Here is a 19,820-nt window from a genome sequence, read left to right as displayed (position 1 = left end):
TTATCCAAAGCCCAACTGATCAGTCTATAATTAAATTAGGACTTTAGCACTTTCTCATATAGGCTACAAATAATTTCTGGGATCTACTGTTGCAAGATGTACTGTAACATTGACCTCTTCTTTAGCAAAGCTCTTTAAACGAAGCAAAGAATAGGGTAGGTAGGTTATCAATACCTACTGATCGTGATAGTTCCTCCAGGTTTACTGGTTCCATGCTTTTCTTTATCATTGATTGGGAAACAAAAATGACCAAGGGCTCATGTTCTGTTTGTGAATGTTTCAGAGGCAGCTGATCAGCCGTTGGGCAAAACAGCTGCTGGATAGAAAATATTATCTGAAAATCAGGGGGCTTCTTAGAACTTCTTAGAAATGGACACACAGCAGTGTGCAGCGGCAGCTAAAAAAGCCAAAGCAATCCTAAATTGCATTAATAGAGGGATACAATCAAGATCAAGGGAGGTACTAATACCACTCCTTAAAGCCCTAGTAAGACCATACCTAGACTACTGCATCCAGGTTTGGTCACCACACTATAAAAAAGATGTTGAGACTCTAGAAAAAGTGCAGAGAAGAGCAATCAGGATGATTAGGGGACTGGAGGCTAAAACATACAAAGAACGGTTGCAGGAACTGGGCATGGCTAGTCTAGTGAAGAGAAGGATCAGGGGAGATATGATAGCCATCTTCCAATACATAAGGGGCTGCCACAGAGAGGAGGGGGTCAAGCTGTTTTCCAAAGCATCTGAAGGCCAGACAAGGAATAATGGATGGAAACTGACCAAGGAGAGATTCAACCTAGAAATGAGGAGGAAATTTCTGACAGTGAGAATAATCAATCAGTGGAACAGCTTGCCTTCGGAAGTTGTGGAAGCTTCATCACTTGAGACTTCCAATAAAAGACTGGACTGCCAACTGTCAGAAATGGTGTAGGGTCTTCTGCTTGAGCAGGAGGTTGGACTAGATGACCTATAAGGTCCCTTCCAACTCTGTTAATCTGTTACAAACTTCCTACTATACTGAATCCCCAGAGTTAATACTATTCTGCACTCTGTATTGTTCTCTGCCAGTCTATTTTTCATGTTGCAGAGGACTTCCCACCAGACAATAAAAGAGTATCTGAAGGGACAAAAAAAATATCAACTTTTCTATCTGTTAGATAGAAAGTTCTGCATACTATCCTGATGAAAAACAATTGTTCTGAAATGCAAAAACGAAAAAGATCCCTTTGCGGCACAGAATGGGAGGAAATGATCACAGGGATAATTTATCACATTTATATGCCATTCGCCTTCCAGCGACTCTCATCCCAGCACTGTGCCACGTCATCTTTGATGTGAACAACCTTTTAATCTAATGACTTTTTAGCAAGATAGAAGAGTCTTACTTCAAGTGAAAACTCAAGTGGGTCTAAAATTGAGTCAGTAACTGGCATGTCAGTGAGTGCCATGTACTAGGGCAAATCAAGGCCCACTTGACCCAACACACCAACCCAAACAAAAGAGTCTATTATCAAATTATGAACTACTTCATACTTTTTACCTTTGCTGAGGTTTCCAATTGTCCAGCTTCATTTACAGAATTTTATTCTGTATTATTTTTCATTTATAACTTCCCACTATGTTCCTGCTATTTCTGCTAACTATTTTTCTTAGTACAGAACAGAGGAAGAACTGCACAATGTCTTTGGACTATTGTGGTCTATTGTGGACTATTGTGATCTAGAGACTTATGTGAAGTCTCTAGATTTCAACTTCCAGAATTCTCAGAAATGGTCATGTTACCAGTGAATCCAAAGAGTTCAACTCTAAGCATCTGATTCTATCCAGGATGGGGAAAGTTGGACTAGTAACATAAAGAAGGAAATATTCTGAAATTGTCACTTGCTGTGATAGGCAACCTTTATATTTTTAAGAGAACAAGGATAGTATCAGCCTGCCAAAGGTCCAAAATGGGTTGATCAGATGGATTTTCCATTATTTCCTGGATTAGATGAGAGTTTTAAGCTCTGTCGGGTGCATTTTCAGGCTTATGCTAACATTTTCATATGCTTTTGGACCTTCACAATGTAGGAAACCTTGCAATTATGTTATTAAATTTGGTAATACGATTGGTGGACATTTGAGGCCACAGAAATGAGCTCAGGGGCTACTTTTGATCTTTAAGCCATAGGTTGCTATTCCCAGGACAACAATGTGGTCAAAAGCCATGAAATTTATGCAGCCCCTAAGCAAAGCTCAAATATATACAAGAACTTCACAATTAACAATTCATAGCTGTAAGGTATTGACCCAGCATAATAAATTTGTTTTACAGAGCCTGGAAAATTACTTTATCCAATTACTGGTGTTGTGAATGGACACACTATTCTTTTACTGTAAACATTTGAACTTTACGTAGGTATCTCACTGACTGAAACACTTGCGCTTGATGGTCTCTTGGTAGCACTGTGGATTTTTTTTTTTAAAGTACCTCTGTCAACAAAGGTAACACTGGGCATTCAGTGAATTGGGTTTTATCCCATAAAACCTTCTGCCATAATGGATCTCTTTAAGATCTTCAGGAATCTTTGAAGTATATTTATACAAGAAATGAATGCAGGTTTTTCCTCTCTAGAAAAGGATTTCTTTTCTAGGATCTAGTTTATTTTCTATTTAGATCTTTTGATCCCTCAACCAGAACCACATGTAAAATAGTATAAAATGGATATTGACTTGCAGAACATTAGAACGCTGAGTTCAGCCTGGGAATTTATTTTTAGAACAGACACTGGAGCTTACAAGCAAATAGAGAATATATAGGTATGCACACAGAGACACAAACACACACTTAATTTATATGCTGGCAAAGTAGGAGAGGGAGAAAGAGAGAGGCACGGAGAGGGAGGCAGAGAATTGTTATACTTAATAAGTTATGCTCAGGTTCTTATAACATATATACAATTAATCAGAAATCATTGCTTTTTATTGCAAACAATCCAGATTTTTGCTACTTTCTGCCGAAGCACTTAAAACACATTTTAAAGAGAAATATCACCACTTTGTGGAATTTCTTCATTTTAAAAATAATAATTCATCATTTATATCTTCTATTCACATAAAAGCTTATCAGTTTACTCATCTTTATCTAGGAAGAAAATTCATTGGAAACACTGGAAGCTTTTTCCAAATACTACACATAGGATCAGGCCACATATACCCACTTGGCAATCTTGGGGTTTAATGCCACAAACTGCATTAATTTATCAAAACATGGCTATTTTCTACAACAGAATACTTGTCTAAGAAAATCAAGTTCAATGCTTTGCTTTGAAAACCTGGCCTAGAATAAATCATTACTGACCTTTAAGCAGTGGTTGGTTGCTAAAATGTGAATAGCCAGGATTAAGTCCTGCCAAATTTATTTTACAGCTCAGGCTGAGATTTTGAAAAGAATCAGAAATGACTGCCGGGCACAGCAGAAATTGGATCACAGCTTAACCTAAAATTATGGACCTGTGGCCTAGAGGATGCTGGGAAATGTAATTCAACATTGGAAAGTGGTTTGCCATGGCTGGGGTAGACCTATAGAAATAATTGAGCCTACAGGTTTATTCTCATATATGTGACATTTCTGGGTTTAGTGGTTATGTTTTAATTTGGATTTTTCTTATGTGGAATTAACACTCAATGGATTTGAGATTTAAGCTTGAACAGTTTGCTCTCACACTTCAAAACCTATGATAAACCTAGAAAACTGTCATCTTCTATGGCAGTGATGGCTAACCTTTTTGGCACCGAGTGCCAAAAAGGGAGCACACACACACTCATCTGGGCTGCAACATGGAAAAAGAGCTGCCCAGGGCGCATGCGCTCTCCCAAAAATGAACTTCTGGTTTCAGCTACTATTTCAGCCAGCTACTCTTCCAGATTTCTGGTGTGCATGCGCACATAATGATCAGCTGGCACACAGGAAAAAGGAAGACCAGCTCTTCTTGTTTCCGGCACTGCCTCATGCAAAAAGGCCAGCTGATCGTCACGCACACATGCACACCAGAAACCCAGAACAGCCACAGGCAATGCCATGCGTGCCAGGCAACATGGCTCCATGTGCCACTTTGGGGATGCATGCCATAGGTTCGCCATCACGGTTATGGTGTTAAGAGATTTCAGCAAATGTGCTTTGAAACTGCCAACAATCAATCTACATCAAATCTCCTAGATTAGGGATGGGCAATTGGTAACTCTCTAGATCTACAGTATCTTCAATAGCACTTTATATAGTCTTAGAGTTATGTGAGAATGAGACACATCCTGTGTGAAATATTTGAAAGAAATCAATGAACCATAATATTTATTGAGATTATAATGAGAAAAGTAGATGGCTTATCAATCATTTTAATGTTTGAGATTTTTTCTTTTTTCATATGATTAAAAGCCAATTACAACTCTGCTCACATCTATAATATCTGCTCTATAATATCTGATGCTTAACATATGTTGTTGTCCTTCTGAGTCAAGGAATGTTGTGGTCTTTGTAGACTTTTGTAAGTGGCAACGTGACATTTGAGAGTAACTTCATCAACCTCAAACTGAGAAACAAGACAACAAGATCCAATAGAATCCAAGATCTTGCCAAACTGAAGTTATATCTTTATACATATATGTAGTCCTCGACTTAGGACCATAATTGAGCCCAAAATTTCTGTTGCTGAGTGAGGCAATTGCCCTATTTTAGATCTTTCTTGTCACAGTGGTTAAGTGAATCCATGCAATTGTTAGTAACACGGTTGTTAAGTGAACCTGGCTTTCCCATTGACTTTCCTTGTTTAAAAGGTCACAAAAGTCATCACATGAATCTGGGACGCTGCAACCCTCATAAATATGAGTCAGTTGCCAAACATCTGAAATTTAATCATGGGGATGCTGCAATGGTTATAAGCGTAAAAACAGTCATAAATGACTTTTTCAGTACCGTTGTAACTAAAGACTGTCATTAAATGAGCTGTTGTTGAGGACTAACTGTATATCCTGAGAGATTCTAGGGTTCGGTTACCCTGATTTCTTCCCATTTTTCCATCCAGCTCTTAATGTGCAGTCTCTTAATCTGGGCCTCTCCCTGGGAAACCTCTGTGTTGCCACAGCACTCCCCTGCTGCTCCTACTAGTGCAAATCCATCGCAGTCTTGGGCAAAATCCTCCTGCAGGAAAAATGGCATTCTCCTCCCCTGGTCTGTCCAGCTATAGCTTTATCAAGTAGCTGGCTGGATAGCTGACCAAAATTATCAGTGGTAAGCAACTGAGAGATTAATTTTCTTCCTGTAGCCAGGGTCAGAACCTTGCCAATTAGGCTCAAAGGCATAATGGCAGACAGAATAACAGAATTAGAAGGGACCTTGGAGGTATTTTAGTCCAACCCCCTTTATACATTTCTGGTCACAGTGGTTAAGCAAATCCCTGAAGTTGTTAGTAACACGGTTGTTAAGTGAATCTCCACTAACTTTGCTTGTCAGAAGGTTATCACATTATCACATAAGTTGACTTTGTATATAATATACAAATGGATGAAGACTATTGCTTGACATAATGTAAGCCACCCTGAGTCTTCGGAGAAGGGCGGGATATAAATGCAAATAAAAAAATAAAAAAATAAAATCAATAAAATCACATGACCCAGGACACTGCAATAAATATGAGCCAGTTGCCAATCATCTGAATTTTGATCACGTGACCATAGGAATGTTGAAACGTTATAGGGTCTCGCGCTGTCTCATTTGAGACAAATGGCTGTCCAGTCTCTTTTTAAAAGCCTCCAGTGATGGAGCACCCACAATTTCTGAAGGCAAGCCATTCCCCTGGTTTATTGTTCTCACTGTTAGGCAATTTCTCCTTAGTTCTAGGTTGCTTCTCTCCTTGATTGCAGTGGTGGGTTTCAAATTTTTTTGCCACCGGTTCTGTGGGTGTGGCTTGGTGAGCATGGCTGGCTTGGTGGGTGTGGCTTGGTGGGCGTGGCATGGAAAGGATACTGTAAAATCTCCATTTCCATCCCACTCCAGGGGAAGATACTGCAAAATCCCCATTTCCTCTCAATCAGCTGGGACTCAGGAGGCAGAGAATAAATGTGGGCGGGGCCAGTCAGAATTTTTACTACCGGTTCTCTGAACTACTCAAAATTTATGTTACTGGTTCTCCAGAACTGGTCAGAACCTGCTGAAACCCACGTCTGATCCATTGCTTCTTATCTTGCTTTCTGGTGCTTTAGAAAATAGGTAGATCCCTTCTTCTTTATGGCAGCCCCTAAAATATTGTAATACTGCTATCATGTCAGCCTTAGTCCTTCTTTATACTCAACATACCCAATTCTTGCAAGTGTTCTTCACCATATGTCAGATTGCTTCTATAGACCTGACTGTGGTAGAACATACCATTATTGCCTTTATCTGGGGACTGTTTGCTACCCAACCTCCACTGATCCAGCAGGATTTTGTTCCACACTATATACCAGTTTCAAGATTTCAACCATGGTTAAATTTTAGCAGGAAAAATTGCTTGGCTCAGTTGAGTCCTCTAACTACTTCCCCAGTATGCATTTTTTTTCAAAAAAGAAACTTCAAATATCTTAAGTAAGCATGATCCATTATACACAAATATTTGAAAATGACAGAAGACTGAGAAAAGAAAATGTGGTATCATAAAAGCCCTGAAGAGCTCCTGAACTATGGAGAAACAAGGCATAAATAGAACAAATGAACTGCCTGGATACTTATATGGAAACAATAACTCTTAACTGGAGGGAGATGAAAGGTCATTGGCAAATTGTACTCAATGAAGAAGTGGAAACGCTATGGGGCATATCATGAACTGGTCACTATATTAAGACATGTGGAGGATATAACTCAATCGCTCTCCTCACTCTGCAGTTCATCTTGTACTAATATTATTCTCTTCCTCTACTAAAACTGAGCAGATGTATTAACATTATTATCAGTGTGCATTTTAGAAAGGACAGCAGTCTTCACCAAAAATAAATCTAATCAAGCAGAGTATAACACTGCAGGCTTATGAATTAGTATCCACCTGCAGAAGGGAATCCCCAAGGACCATTTGGGGCCATTTGCCATTATCTATTCTGAAATCTATCTTGACAGTGAGATTATGCTAGTTTCTAATAGGCCTTTATATATATTACATGGGCCTGGGTATAGCTAGGAATTTCCCACTAATTCAGAGGAGCTTGTTATTATTTTTTTACATATTTTCTTTTTTTTATGCTTGGCTAATTTTACTAGCCCAGGGAAACATAGCAAAGATTGGATATTTCTTTATGCAGGTAAATAAGATCTGGTCAGATTCCTGTAGGTAAAATTTGTTAGATATGAAGACTGAATATTATCGTATCTTCCTTCATTCACATATACAAAAGCCTTGAATTATTCTCTCTTTCATTCAATTGAGCCAAAGCTATTTTCACCTGGTGATGATACGAGCATGAGTAGCAACTCCTCGCCCTGAGAAGAGCATCCCAGATTCAAAGAAATAGTGATGAGAGCCAAGAGAACGTTTGGGTACTTCTGATGGAGCAGTCTCAAAAATTCCAAGTGTTTTTATCTGGCTGGCTCACTGCACCCATTCACAAAGAGAAAGAGAGAGAGTTGGCCACAATGGTCTACATCAGGGGTGGGCTTCAAAAATTTTAGCAAGGTGTTCTCTGCCTGGTTGTTCAGTGGGCATGGCCATGGTGGGTGTGGCCTAGTTGGCTTTCCGCACCACAGCGGGGGGAAGGCTTTCCTTGAGATTCTGGGAGGGCGAAAAAGGCCTCCCCAGGTTCTGAGGTGGGAGGTGGTGAAATGGGCCTTCCTGAAGGCCTGTTTTTCACCCTCCGCGAGCCTACACGCGCATACTGCACTTACCTGCATCCAAAACAGGCTGTGTGGAGACTCCTGGGAGGGGAGAGGCAGGGTGGATAGGACCAGCCAGGAATGGGATTTGGGGGTTCTCCAAACTGCATAGAATCTTAGCTAGAGGTTCTCCTGAACCCCTGAGAACCCCCAGCAGCCCACCCCTGGTCTACACCCTGGTGAACTCCCAGATGGATCATATAAAAGGTGGACCATAAAACTGCCGTTAAAGTTAACCTGAAAGCTTCCATTAGGAAAAAACTTTAAAAGGTTGGCAGTGTTTTTCAACCTTAGTAACTCTAAGAAGTGTGAACTTCAACTCCCAGATTCTCCCAGCCAACCCTGGATTAAGGCATACAAATTATGTATTGATTAGCTTTGAATCCTGTCTTTTGCACTAGGGCTCAAAATATGGCACTAAAGGAGCTCCTTCCAGTTTTATTGCATTACAATGATAACTCTCTGTGGAAGGCTGGACTGAAAGAGAAACACTTCCCCAGAAAATGACCTTCTACACTTGAGGATGGACAAGAATCAGGGCTTTCCAGTACCAGCCCAGATCTTCCCTAGGGAGATTATCTGTTTCCAGGCCAAGTCCAAATATTACTGCTACCTTTAATGCCCTAAATACTTAAGCAAAAGTACCCAAAATAATGTCTCTTCAAATCATAACTCATCCATCTTTTAAAAGCTATATAGGAAGTTAAGTGCTTTTTCTTCATTGCGTGGCAATAAATGATAAAGTGCGTTGCTTGTACCTGTCCCACAGGGTAAGGTGCAACAAATATGAAATAATTCAATATTAAAGAATTTAGAGTCCATGGATTTGAAGGATCAGAAATTTTTTTTAAAAAAAATCAAAACAATCCAGTTCTTGGTTTCACCCTCTCCAATTTCAGGATTCCAGCAATGCTTTGGCTCTTTAAGCAAAGACTTATTTTACTACTGCTTATTGTTAAACACCTGGGTATTATAAATCTTGCTTGATTTCTTGCCAATCAGATCTTCCTACCATTGCCCTTAAATGTGAAGACAGCTTGTTCCCTTTGAAAAGAGAAAAATTAAAATAATAATTTAAAATGTGCAGCACATTTTGCTTTACATGTTGGAGCTCCGAGATAAGCTGGAAAGGATATCAAATGTTGGTGCCTTATTTATTGAAAGGTTACATTTCTCCTTCCAAGCAATGAAATGGGAAAGAGCAAATCAGGAAGAATTTTAATATGTCCCTAACAGATGGTGCACAGAGGCTTTTTTGAGAAGGAAAAATTCAGTACCACGTTTTTTTTAAGGGGATAAAGATGAATATTTCATTTCTTTTACTCTTAAGAGACTTACCAGAGGAGTTTGGAGATGTTTTGAAGCATCCTTATAATTCAGTTACATTGAGAAAGAGAATTTAAAAAGCTATTTTTGAAGGCACGTGTGGTGATTAATAGTAATAATATAATGACACAGGAATTTTTTCCCCTTTGTTTTTATTCTTTCAGAATGTGAATGGATCACAGTTGAATTTTTTTTCCTAGTAATTTAATTAAAATTAGAAAGGTAAGAACAAATATATACTAAAAAAATAGAATAAAAAGAAAAAATAGTGCAGAAAAGGAAAAAACAAAGAAAAACAAAAGGAAAAAATAATAATATAATAAAGAAAAAGAAAAATATTTAAAGATATGACTTTACTCCTCATAAGAAGTATAAACAATTTTAGCAACTTATCGATTCTTTTAAGATTCAACAAATTACCCTTTCTTCTCATATCTCATCTTCAACTATAAACACATATTTAATATTTAAACAAATATTTATATTTCAGTCCTGGTTAGCTCCGGTCTCTATTTACCAGAGATAATAATATACTGTATCTATTTTAACCTTGATCAAATAAACCAACTTTATATTCTTCCTTTTACTTTTAACAGTAATTGTCTTTAGGAGCTTCAAATACTGACCTAAAACTTATTTTTTTAAAAAAATTCTTTGCCTCTTCTCACAAAATTCTTCAAAACTTTAACAAGAGTCTTTTGTAAATCCTGGTCACTATTTTGGTTTATTATTTCTATATCTTTAATTATTAAGATTTCAACTGATTTCATATGTATGCTTAGCATTTCTCTTCCATGTCATTCTTGTAGCCTTTTATTTTTAAAGCCACTTTCAAATCACTCTGTGTTTTCCCTGATAAAAATTGTTACTCTTTCATAGCGTCTTTTAAACATTCTGAACATTCAATTCAGCTATAATATTCAGCTAGTATATATTCAGAGAAAATTATCCTACCTATTATTTATTTATTTATTTATAAAAGTAATGCACCACTGACTTTGTTAATAGTTCTGGGTGGCTTACAAAGGAAAGGAAAACAAAGCTGACCTCCATTAAAAGATAGAAAAATAATAACAACACTACCAGCAGCAGTAGCAGTAGCAAATAGAGAATATAAAACTTAGAACTATGGAACTAAATGGCCTGGCAAAAATAAATAAATCTGAGCTCACTCATAGATTGTAGCACCTCTGAAGACAATAAGCATTCAATGAAATTTTTTCAATGTGGTCTGGGCAGAGTTTAAGAGCTATCCTGCCAACAATCTAAGACTATCACCAAAGCCACATTTTTCACTGAGACTGATCCATACTTACCAGCTGAATGTTTTTATAATTTCAGAATGGGCACATGGCAAGTTTCCTTGCCACTGGGACTGTCTGGTATTAGTGCTAAATCCCCAAAGACCACTAAATGCAACCTTCTCCTTAAAGGGGATTGCAATTCTGTCCAGAACAAAAATATGTTCTGAAATCTACATTCTGTCCCTCTAAATCTTAAATTTAGTTTTATCTTATTCTCCCATATCCGGTTCCTTGAAGCCTGGATACCTACAAACCTTGGGATGGTTTCCAAAGACTGGGTCCAGAAAAGATATAGTTAAGTATCATCAGTGTATGGATGATAATTCCAAATCTGACATCATTCCATGTAATACCTTTCCCAATATAAATCTAAGTGATCTTATCTAAGAAAAATGGTGCATGCTATTCAAAATGGAGCTCGAGTGGCATATGAGCATTGGCCAGAACTTGGGTTATCAGCCTAATAGCTCTTTTATGGTTTATATGGACAGAATGCTCCTCCTACGAGGCACAGCAATGAAATCTCCATTATGTCCAGCTGGATTTTTTTCTTAAGCTATTCCACTATGGCTCAGTCTGCCTTCACTGTTAAGAGCATGCATGGCCATTCTAAACTCTAAGCCACTGGGCATTCAGCAGCTACTGTGCCAAGCTTCCAAGGAGACTGCTATTCTATGCATCACTCATGCCACTGATGGAGTGACAGTTTGCTTTAAGAAAACTTCTTCAGAACAATCTGGAGTTGAATATAATCTGTCAGCTTCTGTGGACAGATTAACTTAATCTTGTGCATGTCCCTTCGCAATGTAGCAACCTTCACCAAGAATGGTGAAACATGTCTTTCTGTAATCCAGGATTTGAGCAACCTGCAAAGCAGACTTGTGTGATCCTGATTTTGTAAACTCCCAGAAATTGTGCCCTTGAGTTTCAATAGCAAACATTTCACAAATGGCTGCATAATTTGCCATCTCTGGAAAGAACAAAATGGTATATTGGTCATTTATAGATCTAATATATCATCCTGCCTAATAGTAATGCCAGCCCTGGCACAATTTTTTTTAAAAAAAGAGGTTGCTAGGAACAGACAGAGTATTTCCAAAATTCTTTCTAGAGTATCTATACAACAGCAATGCAAGAAACACACCATTTTTCTTTAAACATATATTTACTCACTTATTTAAGATCAAGTAGAACAAGATTAGTCTAAACAAGTGTAGCAATCTCAACCTGATGGATTTAAAAAGATCCTAAGTATATTCAAAGAACCTTATTTGGTTCTTTGATGAGAGTCCACCAGGGAATCAGAGAGTAATAATAACCAGAGTTTTTAATAGCACTTAATAGCACTTATATATCACTTCACAGTGCTTTACAGCCCTCTCTAAGCAGTTTACAAAGTCAGCATATTGCCCCCAACAATCTGAGTCCTTTTGCCAGGAAAATTATATGAACAGAAGCTTAACCAAGTTTCATACTTGGATGGGAGACCATTAGAAATCCAAAGCTATGGGCTAGTTTTGGAAGTTTAAAAAAAAACTCAAAAGAAGGGAATGGAAACCAAATTTGTATGATTGCTGAAAAAATGATGTGGATTTCTCTATTTCTCTTAATTCTATGAATTAAGTTTGACTTGAGGTGGTGTTTCAATTTATCAGTCTTACCAGGCAGGTCAGCAATATAAGCTGAGAAAATGATATTCTTACTTTATTCTAAAACTACAGTACAAACGTCTTGCAATCTGAAAGAACTAATTTCCTGAGGAATTAGGGAGGGTCTCCTTTGAGCTTCTTGCCCTGCCTAGTACCCAACTACTGTATGGATAGCATCTCTTCTCCCCATGCCCTAAGGTTATACCATATAAATGGTAAAACCATTTATACATCTTAAAGCCAGATTAATAAGATTTCCAGGACCTATCTGAAACATGGCTATCTCTGCTTCACAGTTCATAAATATATAATGGGTTATAATTTAGAACTTCATGTGTATCATCTCCACCGGCAAGAAAGAAAGAGAAGCAAGGAAGACAACAAGTTTGCTTCCCCTCCCTTCCTGGCCAGCTCCACTGGCCAGTGACTCTGAAGGGAACAAATAAATTCTTCTGAGAATCATGGATAAAAAGTAAGAATGTCAGTTTTCAAGACAAGTGTAATCTCTGTAGACTAATATAACCCAGCAGAAATAATTCAGAAGAGATCCAGCAAAGAGGGCAAACTAAGTGTCCTATCAGCTAGGGGCTTTGTTTGGCAGGTCCTGGGTAGAAGGCCTTCTGCCTTTTCTGCTTCCACTTTATGGAACACTCTTCCCCTTGAAGTGAGGTTGATTTCATCCCTTTTATCTTTCTGGAATTCCCTTAAGATCTGGTTATGTTGTTAGGTCTCCGAACCTCAAGGAACTGATGAAATACTAAGATGGCCCCAGTGTAACTAATATCTACTCTTTGCCTAATATATTTTTTTTAATTTTTAGTTTTGTGCCTTTGACAAGTTTAAAAGTTTTTAATAATAATAAAGTATTAATATTAATACTTATTTGAATATATTGTTTTAGCTGTGTTATACACCATCCAGAATCACTTGTTTATGAGATAGGTAGCTATGTAAACATGACAAATAAAAAATAAAATCAGCACTTTGGCCCTGCATGAACCTAACTGTAACCATTTCTGCAGAAGTTATTCTGAAATAAATGAAAACCGAGGACAAACTGCAATTCTCCAGTGACTTGTCTATTTGTAGAAAACTACAATGAGAATCTTGGGGTTTAATGAGTCCGCCTTTTCACACTTATCAGGTTCCCTGCCTTACTTGATACATTGCATTTTAAAGAAATAGTCTGCAGAAATGGTTACAGTTAGGTTCCTGTAGGGCAAAATTGCTGATTTTAAAGAAACAATTTTTGAATGGGAAGACCGTATGTTAGAAGATAAAGTGCCACCATCTCCAATGTTATTTTTATTTCCAGGAATTTTTCTGGAACCAAAAAGATCCCATGGGGAGAAGCCTAAGATAAGAATTGCAAAGAGCAATGGGGCATCAAGTAATATTCTACTGAACTAGGTTGTTCAGATCAACCAGACTGTGAATGGGCCAGTCCTGCCTGCCAACATTTTAGGAAAGTACCCATGACATGGTCTCAAAATCCCTTTTTTTTATTGATTGCATTTGTGTACCATCAGTAGTTTCCAAAAATCCAAAAATGAAGCATCCAAGTAATCTATCATTCATAAAATATCTGGGGAAAAATTCCAGATGAATTAGTGTACTGAATACAATCAGTCCCACTAATAATACTAGTACATTAGCTGGTCTTTAAAATGGACAACATAGCCAATCAATTCAATTAATTCAGTTAATAATGAACAAATAAGAGGAAGGTCCCCTGGCCTCTCTGATCTCCTTAAAATAGCCCTTGAAAGTTGAGAACCTATGTAGTCATAGAAGTCAAGAAAGATCCATTCCATTCCAAGGTTGTGTTGATATTTAGTCTATTAAAACAGATATATTATTACATGAGTTTGTCATGAACTGGGACAATTCATGTACAAAGCACGTTTTTTTCTTCCTGGGAAAACCATGGTGTCTAAGGCCTCTTCTATGCATTTGGCTGGCACTTATTTGGAAATGATGCCACAACTGTCTATTCTATGGCTTTGCAACTCTGTAATTCAGCTAAATGAGTACTGTAAAAATTCTTTTAAAGCATTAAAGCTAAAGGTTCAGAGCAGGCAATTTATCTTTGGTGGGAACTCATATCAGATTCTTTCTTTTCAGCTCCCCCTGCCCACCTTTTTATGAAGCTTAAATTAATGGAAGTGGACACCAGATGGTCTTGCCACTTTGCCACCAGGCTTCTTAAAATGAGAGATGACCAGATGGTTCTTTCCCTCCCCCATCAGCCATTTCACCATAAAAACAAACACGGTCAAGGATGGATGGATGGATGGATGGATGGATGGATGGATGGATGGATGGATGGATGGATGGATGGATGGATGGGTGAGTGGGTGGGTGGGTGGGTGGGTGGATGGATAGCAGTTTTTGTGCTTGGTCAGCTGATGGGATGCTGTTCAGCTCATGAAAAATCCCAAATATTGAGAAAATAAGACACTTGCAGGATGCCAAAGAAATGTTTCTGGGATTATTTAATGAAGCTACTGATTATGCCCTATAGGAGACTTTTAAGATGTTTTTGCATCATCAATCTTTTATTCTCCTCCTAATTTCAGTTGCATTATAAAATTATTGCTGAATCTTTCCTACCATTGCAAACTACTGTTAATGTGAGTGGTTGTGAAAAGAAAAATGTTTGCAACATTGCTGCAAAATTAAGAAAATATGTTTCTCAAATAAAAAAAAACTCTGCAAACATAGTTCATGCATATATGCTAGCATTCCTGAACAGTATTCCTCCAAGAAAACAAGAAGTGTTAAAATTTCTCAGCTATTTTTTTCAGATAACATCTCTGAGTTTAGAGAAAGAAACAATGTGTTGATTAACTGTGTTGTGGCAGAGATTAAACTTTGTAACTAGAAAATATTTTGCAGTTGTTACCACAATGACCTCTACTGGGCAGTTGGTCTGCACATATTGCATTAACAAAGTTTATAAAGCTGGATTACTATTCAAACCACCACAGCCAATATTGTTATTTTAAGAATGAAATTATTATTAGTAATAGTTATATCCAAAACAGAAACATCCATGGAATTCTACAGCACATGGTTAGACTTTAATCGGGATATACCCATGTAAAGAGATATCAGAAGTGGAGTATCTAGAGAAATAATGATTGAGCAGTAATCAATCCACTCCTTTCATAATGGTAAAACTTATTTGATGTTCAGAAAGATTCAGCAAAATTTAGCTTTGCAATTGGATGTACTTATTTTCTAATTCAAATTGAAGGATCACTGATGGTGATGCCTCCCAGGTTATGACTTATTGACAAAAATAGTAAGAAGCCAAATAAAGCCTCAGTGCAACTGAGAAGAAAAGGGAGGGAGGGAGGGAGGGAGGGAGGGAGGAAAAAATTAAGGAAGGAAGGAAAGAAGGAAGGAAGGAAAGAAAGAGGGAGGGAGGGAGAGAGTTTTAAGGATGTTTTAATCTGGATCCTTGCATGGTGTAGTAGAAGATAGGACATAAAGGCGTATATGCTCCTTTGAAATTCCACAGCCTTTCATAAAAATAGACTTCTCCCAAATAACCCACATGTTACAGATACATCCACAGTCCAGGCAAAATCTCTGAGCATCTGCAACAATGAAGGAAAAAGGGCAGAAACCAGCAGAAGGGCCTGAAGGAGCTAAAAGATTAGAACACTAAGAGGTACCTCACTGCTGAAACTGAGATGTAAGGCTATGCTTGTGTTCCTAAACAGCTTTCTATAAACAGGAAGAATTGTTTCCTTTCCTAGTTGAAATGCCTGACCAATTGAAAGCTGGGGAATGGCCAGACCTGACAAAGCCTGTTGTTTGCAGCTCAATAGGTGTTTTCACACAATATATTCAATCGGGTCATGTGGTTAATTTATGGTCCCTGTATTATGCAAGCCCAAAAATGAATTAGTTAATCATTTTGCATAAATGTAGATAATATATACCTCTACCAATACATTTTTTGCTGCTGGATATTTCTATGGGCCCCATAAACAGATGTTTGAAAATGTAAATATCAAGATTACAAATTGGGAGGAGGGGAGTTAGTTTAAACTGTGTAAGACTGGACAAAAGCATTTACTGTTGATACCCTAATCCAGAATAAGTTAACTATTACTGTGATAATAATATTGGATCTTTGAGATCTCCAAGTAAGGCTGATCTACAATTCCCAACATCCCACATCATGGGCTATGCTGTTTGGGTTTCTTCGAAATTGCTGTAGGACAACATTGGAAGACCACAAATTTCCCACCTCTAATATAGAACAAACCCTGTAAACAATGTGACACTTACTTTAGCAAACTATACTGAGTATCATCTTATTGTAACTAGTGACTCAGGCTAGCCTGGATTAACTTCAGCAAGTTTTGCAGTTTATGGAATTTAGCCCCAATAAACTTAACTAGAGCACAACTCTGGCATTTTACTTCTACTTACAGCAAGAGAATTCAGCTGCTGATTGCACACTGACTGTGACTTCAACCTATCTTGAGGAATCATATACTTCTGCTTCAATTTTTCTTAAGCTTTCCATGCCTGATTATATTGGCTTTTCTCTGCCATAGTAATCCCACATCAGAGTCCATGAAAAAAACACCAAAGGACTTTCATCCCTTGAGGAGTGTGCTGCTAACTTCAAACTGGGAAGTTTTAAAGGAAGCCTCTTTTATTTTAATGAGATGTTTTGCATTAGGAAGTCCAATTTGTATATTACAAATATATCTATGCCTAAGAAAAAAATTCTACTAGTTTCATAGAACTTATTCTTTGCCATGTATGTGTAGGATTGCACTACAAATTGCTAAAGTAATATCATATACACACTAAGACTAAGGAAAATAGGCATCTGTTTGCTCATATTTGCTATTCTTTATTTCTGTGAAGATAGTGCTAATTCAGATGTACTTTTAAAGATCAATATTCTAATAAAATTAATAACTCCTACCTGAATTCAGGAGGGAGATTTGGCTGCAACCCATAAAAAGCAGCAGACAATGTGACTAGCCAGGTAGGTTTGTAACTTCCATCTTCACACTCCAGGTATGGGGAGGACCACTTGATGTGACTTTTCTCTGCAGGGTGATGACCATTTCTTTTTTTCAAGCTGCCTTCCTGGGCCTTAGAGCCAGGATTTGAGACCTTTCGATGTTGATGTGGCCTCCACTTGCGTTTCAGACTATGGAACCACTCAGTTTCACTAGACACATTGGCCAACTGATGAGCCACTGAAGATAAGTCCTGCAGCAGGATCTGGCTATTCTGCCGACTGGCTTGGAGAAAGATCTGAGGGACAGAGGACAAAGGCTCTAGGCTGAAGGTGATGGCAGCCCTGGAGATGTTGGGATCTCCTTCCAGCAGGCTTCGGATCAAAACTTGGTACCATTCAATGTCTTCCTGCAAGTTCTGTTCACGGGATTTATTGCTCTGCAGAATCATGTTGAGAAAGTTGATTGCATGGAGGAGAGTATCCAGAGCTCCGTGCAGTGAGGGGTGTGAGGCCAAGCGAGACTTTCCAGCCAAGCTAGTCAGCTCATAACGCCCAGAGCAGTTGGCCTGCTTCAGTTCCCAAGAATCACCAGTATACAGGAATGAAGCCACATTTTGAGGGATCTCCTGGGACAGTCTCTGGGCCAAGATTAGGTTCTCTTCCCTTGATCTGCTCCAAGGAGAGAAAGCAACACCCACCTTCTTGCCATGATTATAAACAGATGGCTTCTCCTTCATTGCTTTCCCTTTACCAGGCTCCATTGGTCCTTGGTTGGCATCAATCACATACCCCAAGTGAGCAAGGAGTAAAATGGGAAGAAGCCACAGCAGATCCATCTTTTCCACTCAGCTAAGGAAAACGTCTTGCCTCAAGTTCCCAACTTCCAATTTGTTTTAAGAATGTGAGTACTTCAACAGCATTGGCAAAAAGACAAGAAAGCAAAATTCGTGGAGCAGGATGCTGCAAGTGAACTTGGTGATTGGGAGGGGGAGAGCTGGGGGGGGAATAATCTGATTCACCTGTAGCAACGGTCCAGCGAGCTTTCTCTGGTGGGGTAAGTTCTGGCAATTATGCAGGCGGCGCTTGGCTCAGAGACCAGGTTACATCGCGCCTGGCTACAGGGAGAAGCTACCGTTGGCCCGCTTATGTCTTTATATCCCCCATCCGCCGCTGACAACGCTTTCAGAAGGTATTCTAAAGACCTGCTTGGCGGTCCTCCTCTGGCTGCCGCCGCTGCTCCATTCTCGATCAAGCGGCGCGTCCTCCCGCTTCGCTACCCAGCCGCGCGAAGCATCCAGACTGGCTCTCGCCGTCTCCAGGCATTGCTCCCTAAGGGGACAGGAGAGATCTGCGGTTCGTGCACCGGGCAGCCGAGAAGGAGAGGGATGGAGCGAGAGTGGCAGGGCCGTGCGGGACTTCTGGGAGGGGATGTTTTTCGGGGGCAGATGCCCGCTGGCCGGAGCGCCGGGCTTTCCCAGCTCAGCCTCAACTCCCCCTCCTTCCTCGCCTGTTAACTAGACAGCTGTGCCCCACATGGCCAACCCCTTCTTACCTCCCCTCCCTTCCGCAACTCGCCCTTATAGGTGAGCTCCGAATGCCTTGAGCGCTCTATGGCCGCTTCAGCTGTCAATCACGAGGCAGCCACTAGGTGAGCAGAAGGGAGCTGTCCAGTGCTGAATCTCTGGGAGGAGGAAGGGAGAGACAGGGGCTTCATGTCACCTTGCAGAGGCTGCCTTAGAAAGAATATCGGCGGTTTGGCTTGGAACTGTTTGAGATGTGTACAGGAAAGACGTGGAGAGAATTGGCAGCTAGGAGAATGGGTGAAGAATCCTATTATCCGCCCAGTTTTAGGCTTGAGTAATAAGGCATAAAAAGGATGGACACAGAATCCTAAATTTATTTTTCATACATTCTGATGTCCCAGAAAAGAGTAATTGGGATTACTGCTCTTTGTATGTGCTTAAAAATGACATTAATGAGTTAATTAATTAAGGAACCAGGTATAGATAATCAGAGACCAGGAAAACAGAGACATCTGCTGGCTGAAGTTTTACAACTTTTTACAAGATATTAAAGAGGGTAGAGAAATAAAATAATGTTGAATAAAAACGTATGTTGAGTTCCAGGGAAAATGTTCAGGCTTCCCTTTGTTTCTTCTTCTAAATACTTGGATGGTGTGTAATGAATGCTGTTATTTCCACCAACTGTTTTACTGAAAGCAGACAAATCCTTACGGGAGTGGCAGAGAAAAAGTAGTTCACCTTCCCAGAGGGAGCAAATGGGACTACAGCCAGCCTATGAATGCAAGTTTGTTAATCCTGTAATATGTAAAAAACTTTTACATCTTTTAGGCATGCACTCCATCTGACTGTTATGTCTTACAAATATGATGCATTTTGATCTCAAATCAAGGCATAATCATATAGATTTAAATCTCACTGTTGGTATCTGGAAAATGTGGATTTGTGTATCTACTACAGGTAATAGTTAGTTAAAAGAGATAAGTGTGAAGAAAGAATGCAGCAGTTATCAAATGAGTTAAGTCTGGGAATAGAAGAAAACATTAGAAATGTGTAGTGAATTCACCTGAGTTCTTTTTGATGAAATGGAATGGAGGAAAATGTGAAAAGTTTCAAGATTCTATTATTGTAACCTGTATCGATAAAATAC

General features: G+C 38.9%; 2 protein-coding genes across 3 annotated transcripts in view; both read right to left on the bottom strand.

Moving 5' to 3' along the window:
* GPR158 (G protein-coupled receptor 158) overlaps positions 1-17,986 on the bottom strand; it is a 161,009-nt gene extending 143,023 nt beyond the window's left edge. The window contains exon 1 of the mRNA XM_058182758.1: positions 17,109-17,986. Coding sequence (XP_058038741.1) covers positions 17,109-17,986 — 878 coding nt within the window. The remainder of the gene's footprint in view (positions 1-17,108) is intronic.
* THNSL1 (threonine synthase like 1) overlaps positions 1-19,820 on the bottom strand; it is a 112,633-nt gene that overhangs the window by 46,371 nt on the left and 46,442 nt on the right. The window lies entirely within an intron of this gene.

Source organism: Ahaetulla prasina, chromosome 4 (assembly GCF_028640845.1).
Source record: "Ahaetulla prasina isolate Xishuangbanna chromosome 4, ASM2864084v1, whole genome shotgun sequence".
NCBI classification, from domain to species: Eukaryota; Metazoa; Chordata; class Lepidosauria; order Squamata; family Colubridae; genus Ahaetulla; species Ahaetulla prasina.
Note: the sequence above shows the minus strand (reverse complement) of the source record. Positions and strands in the feature narration are given on the sequence as shown.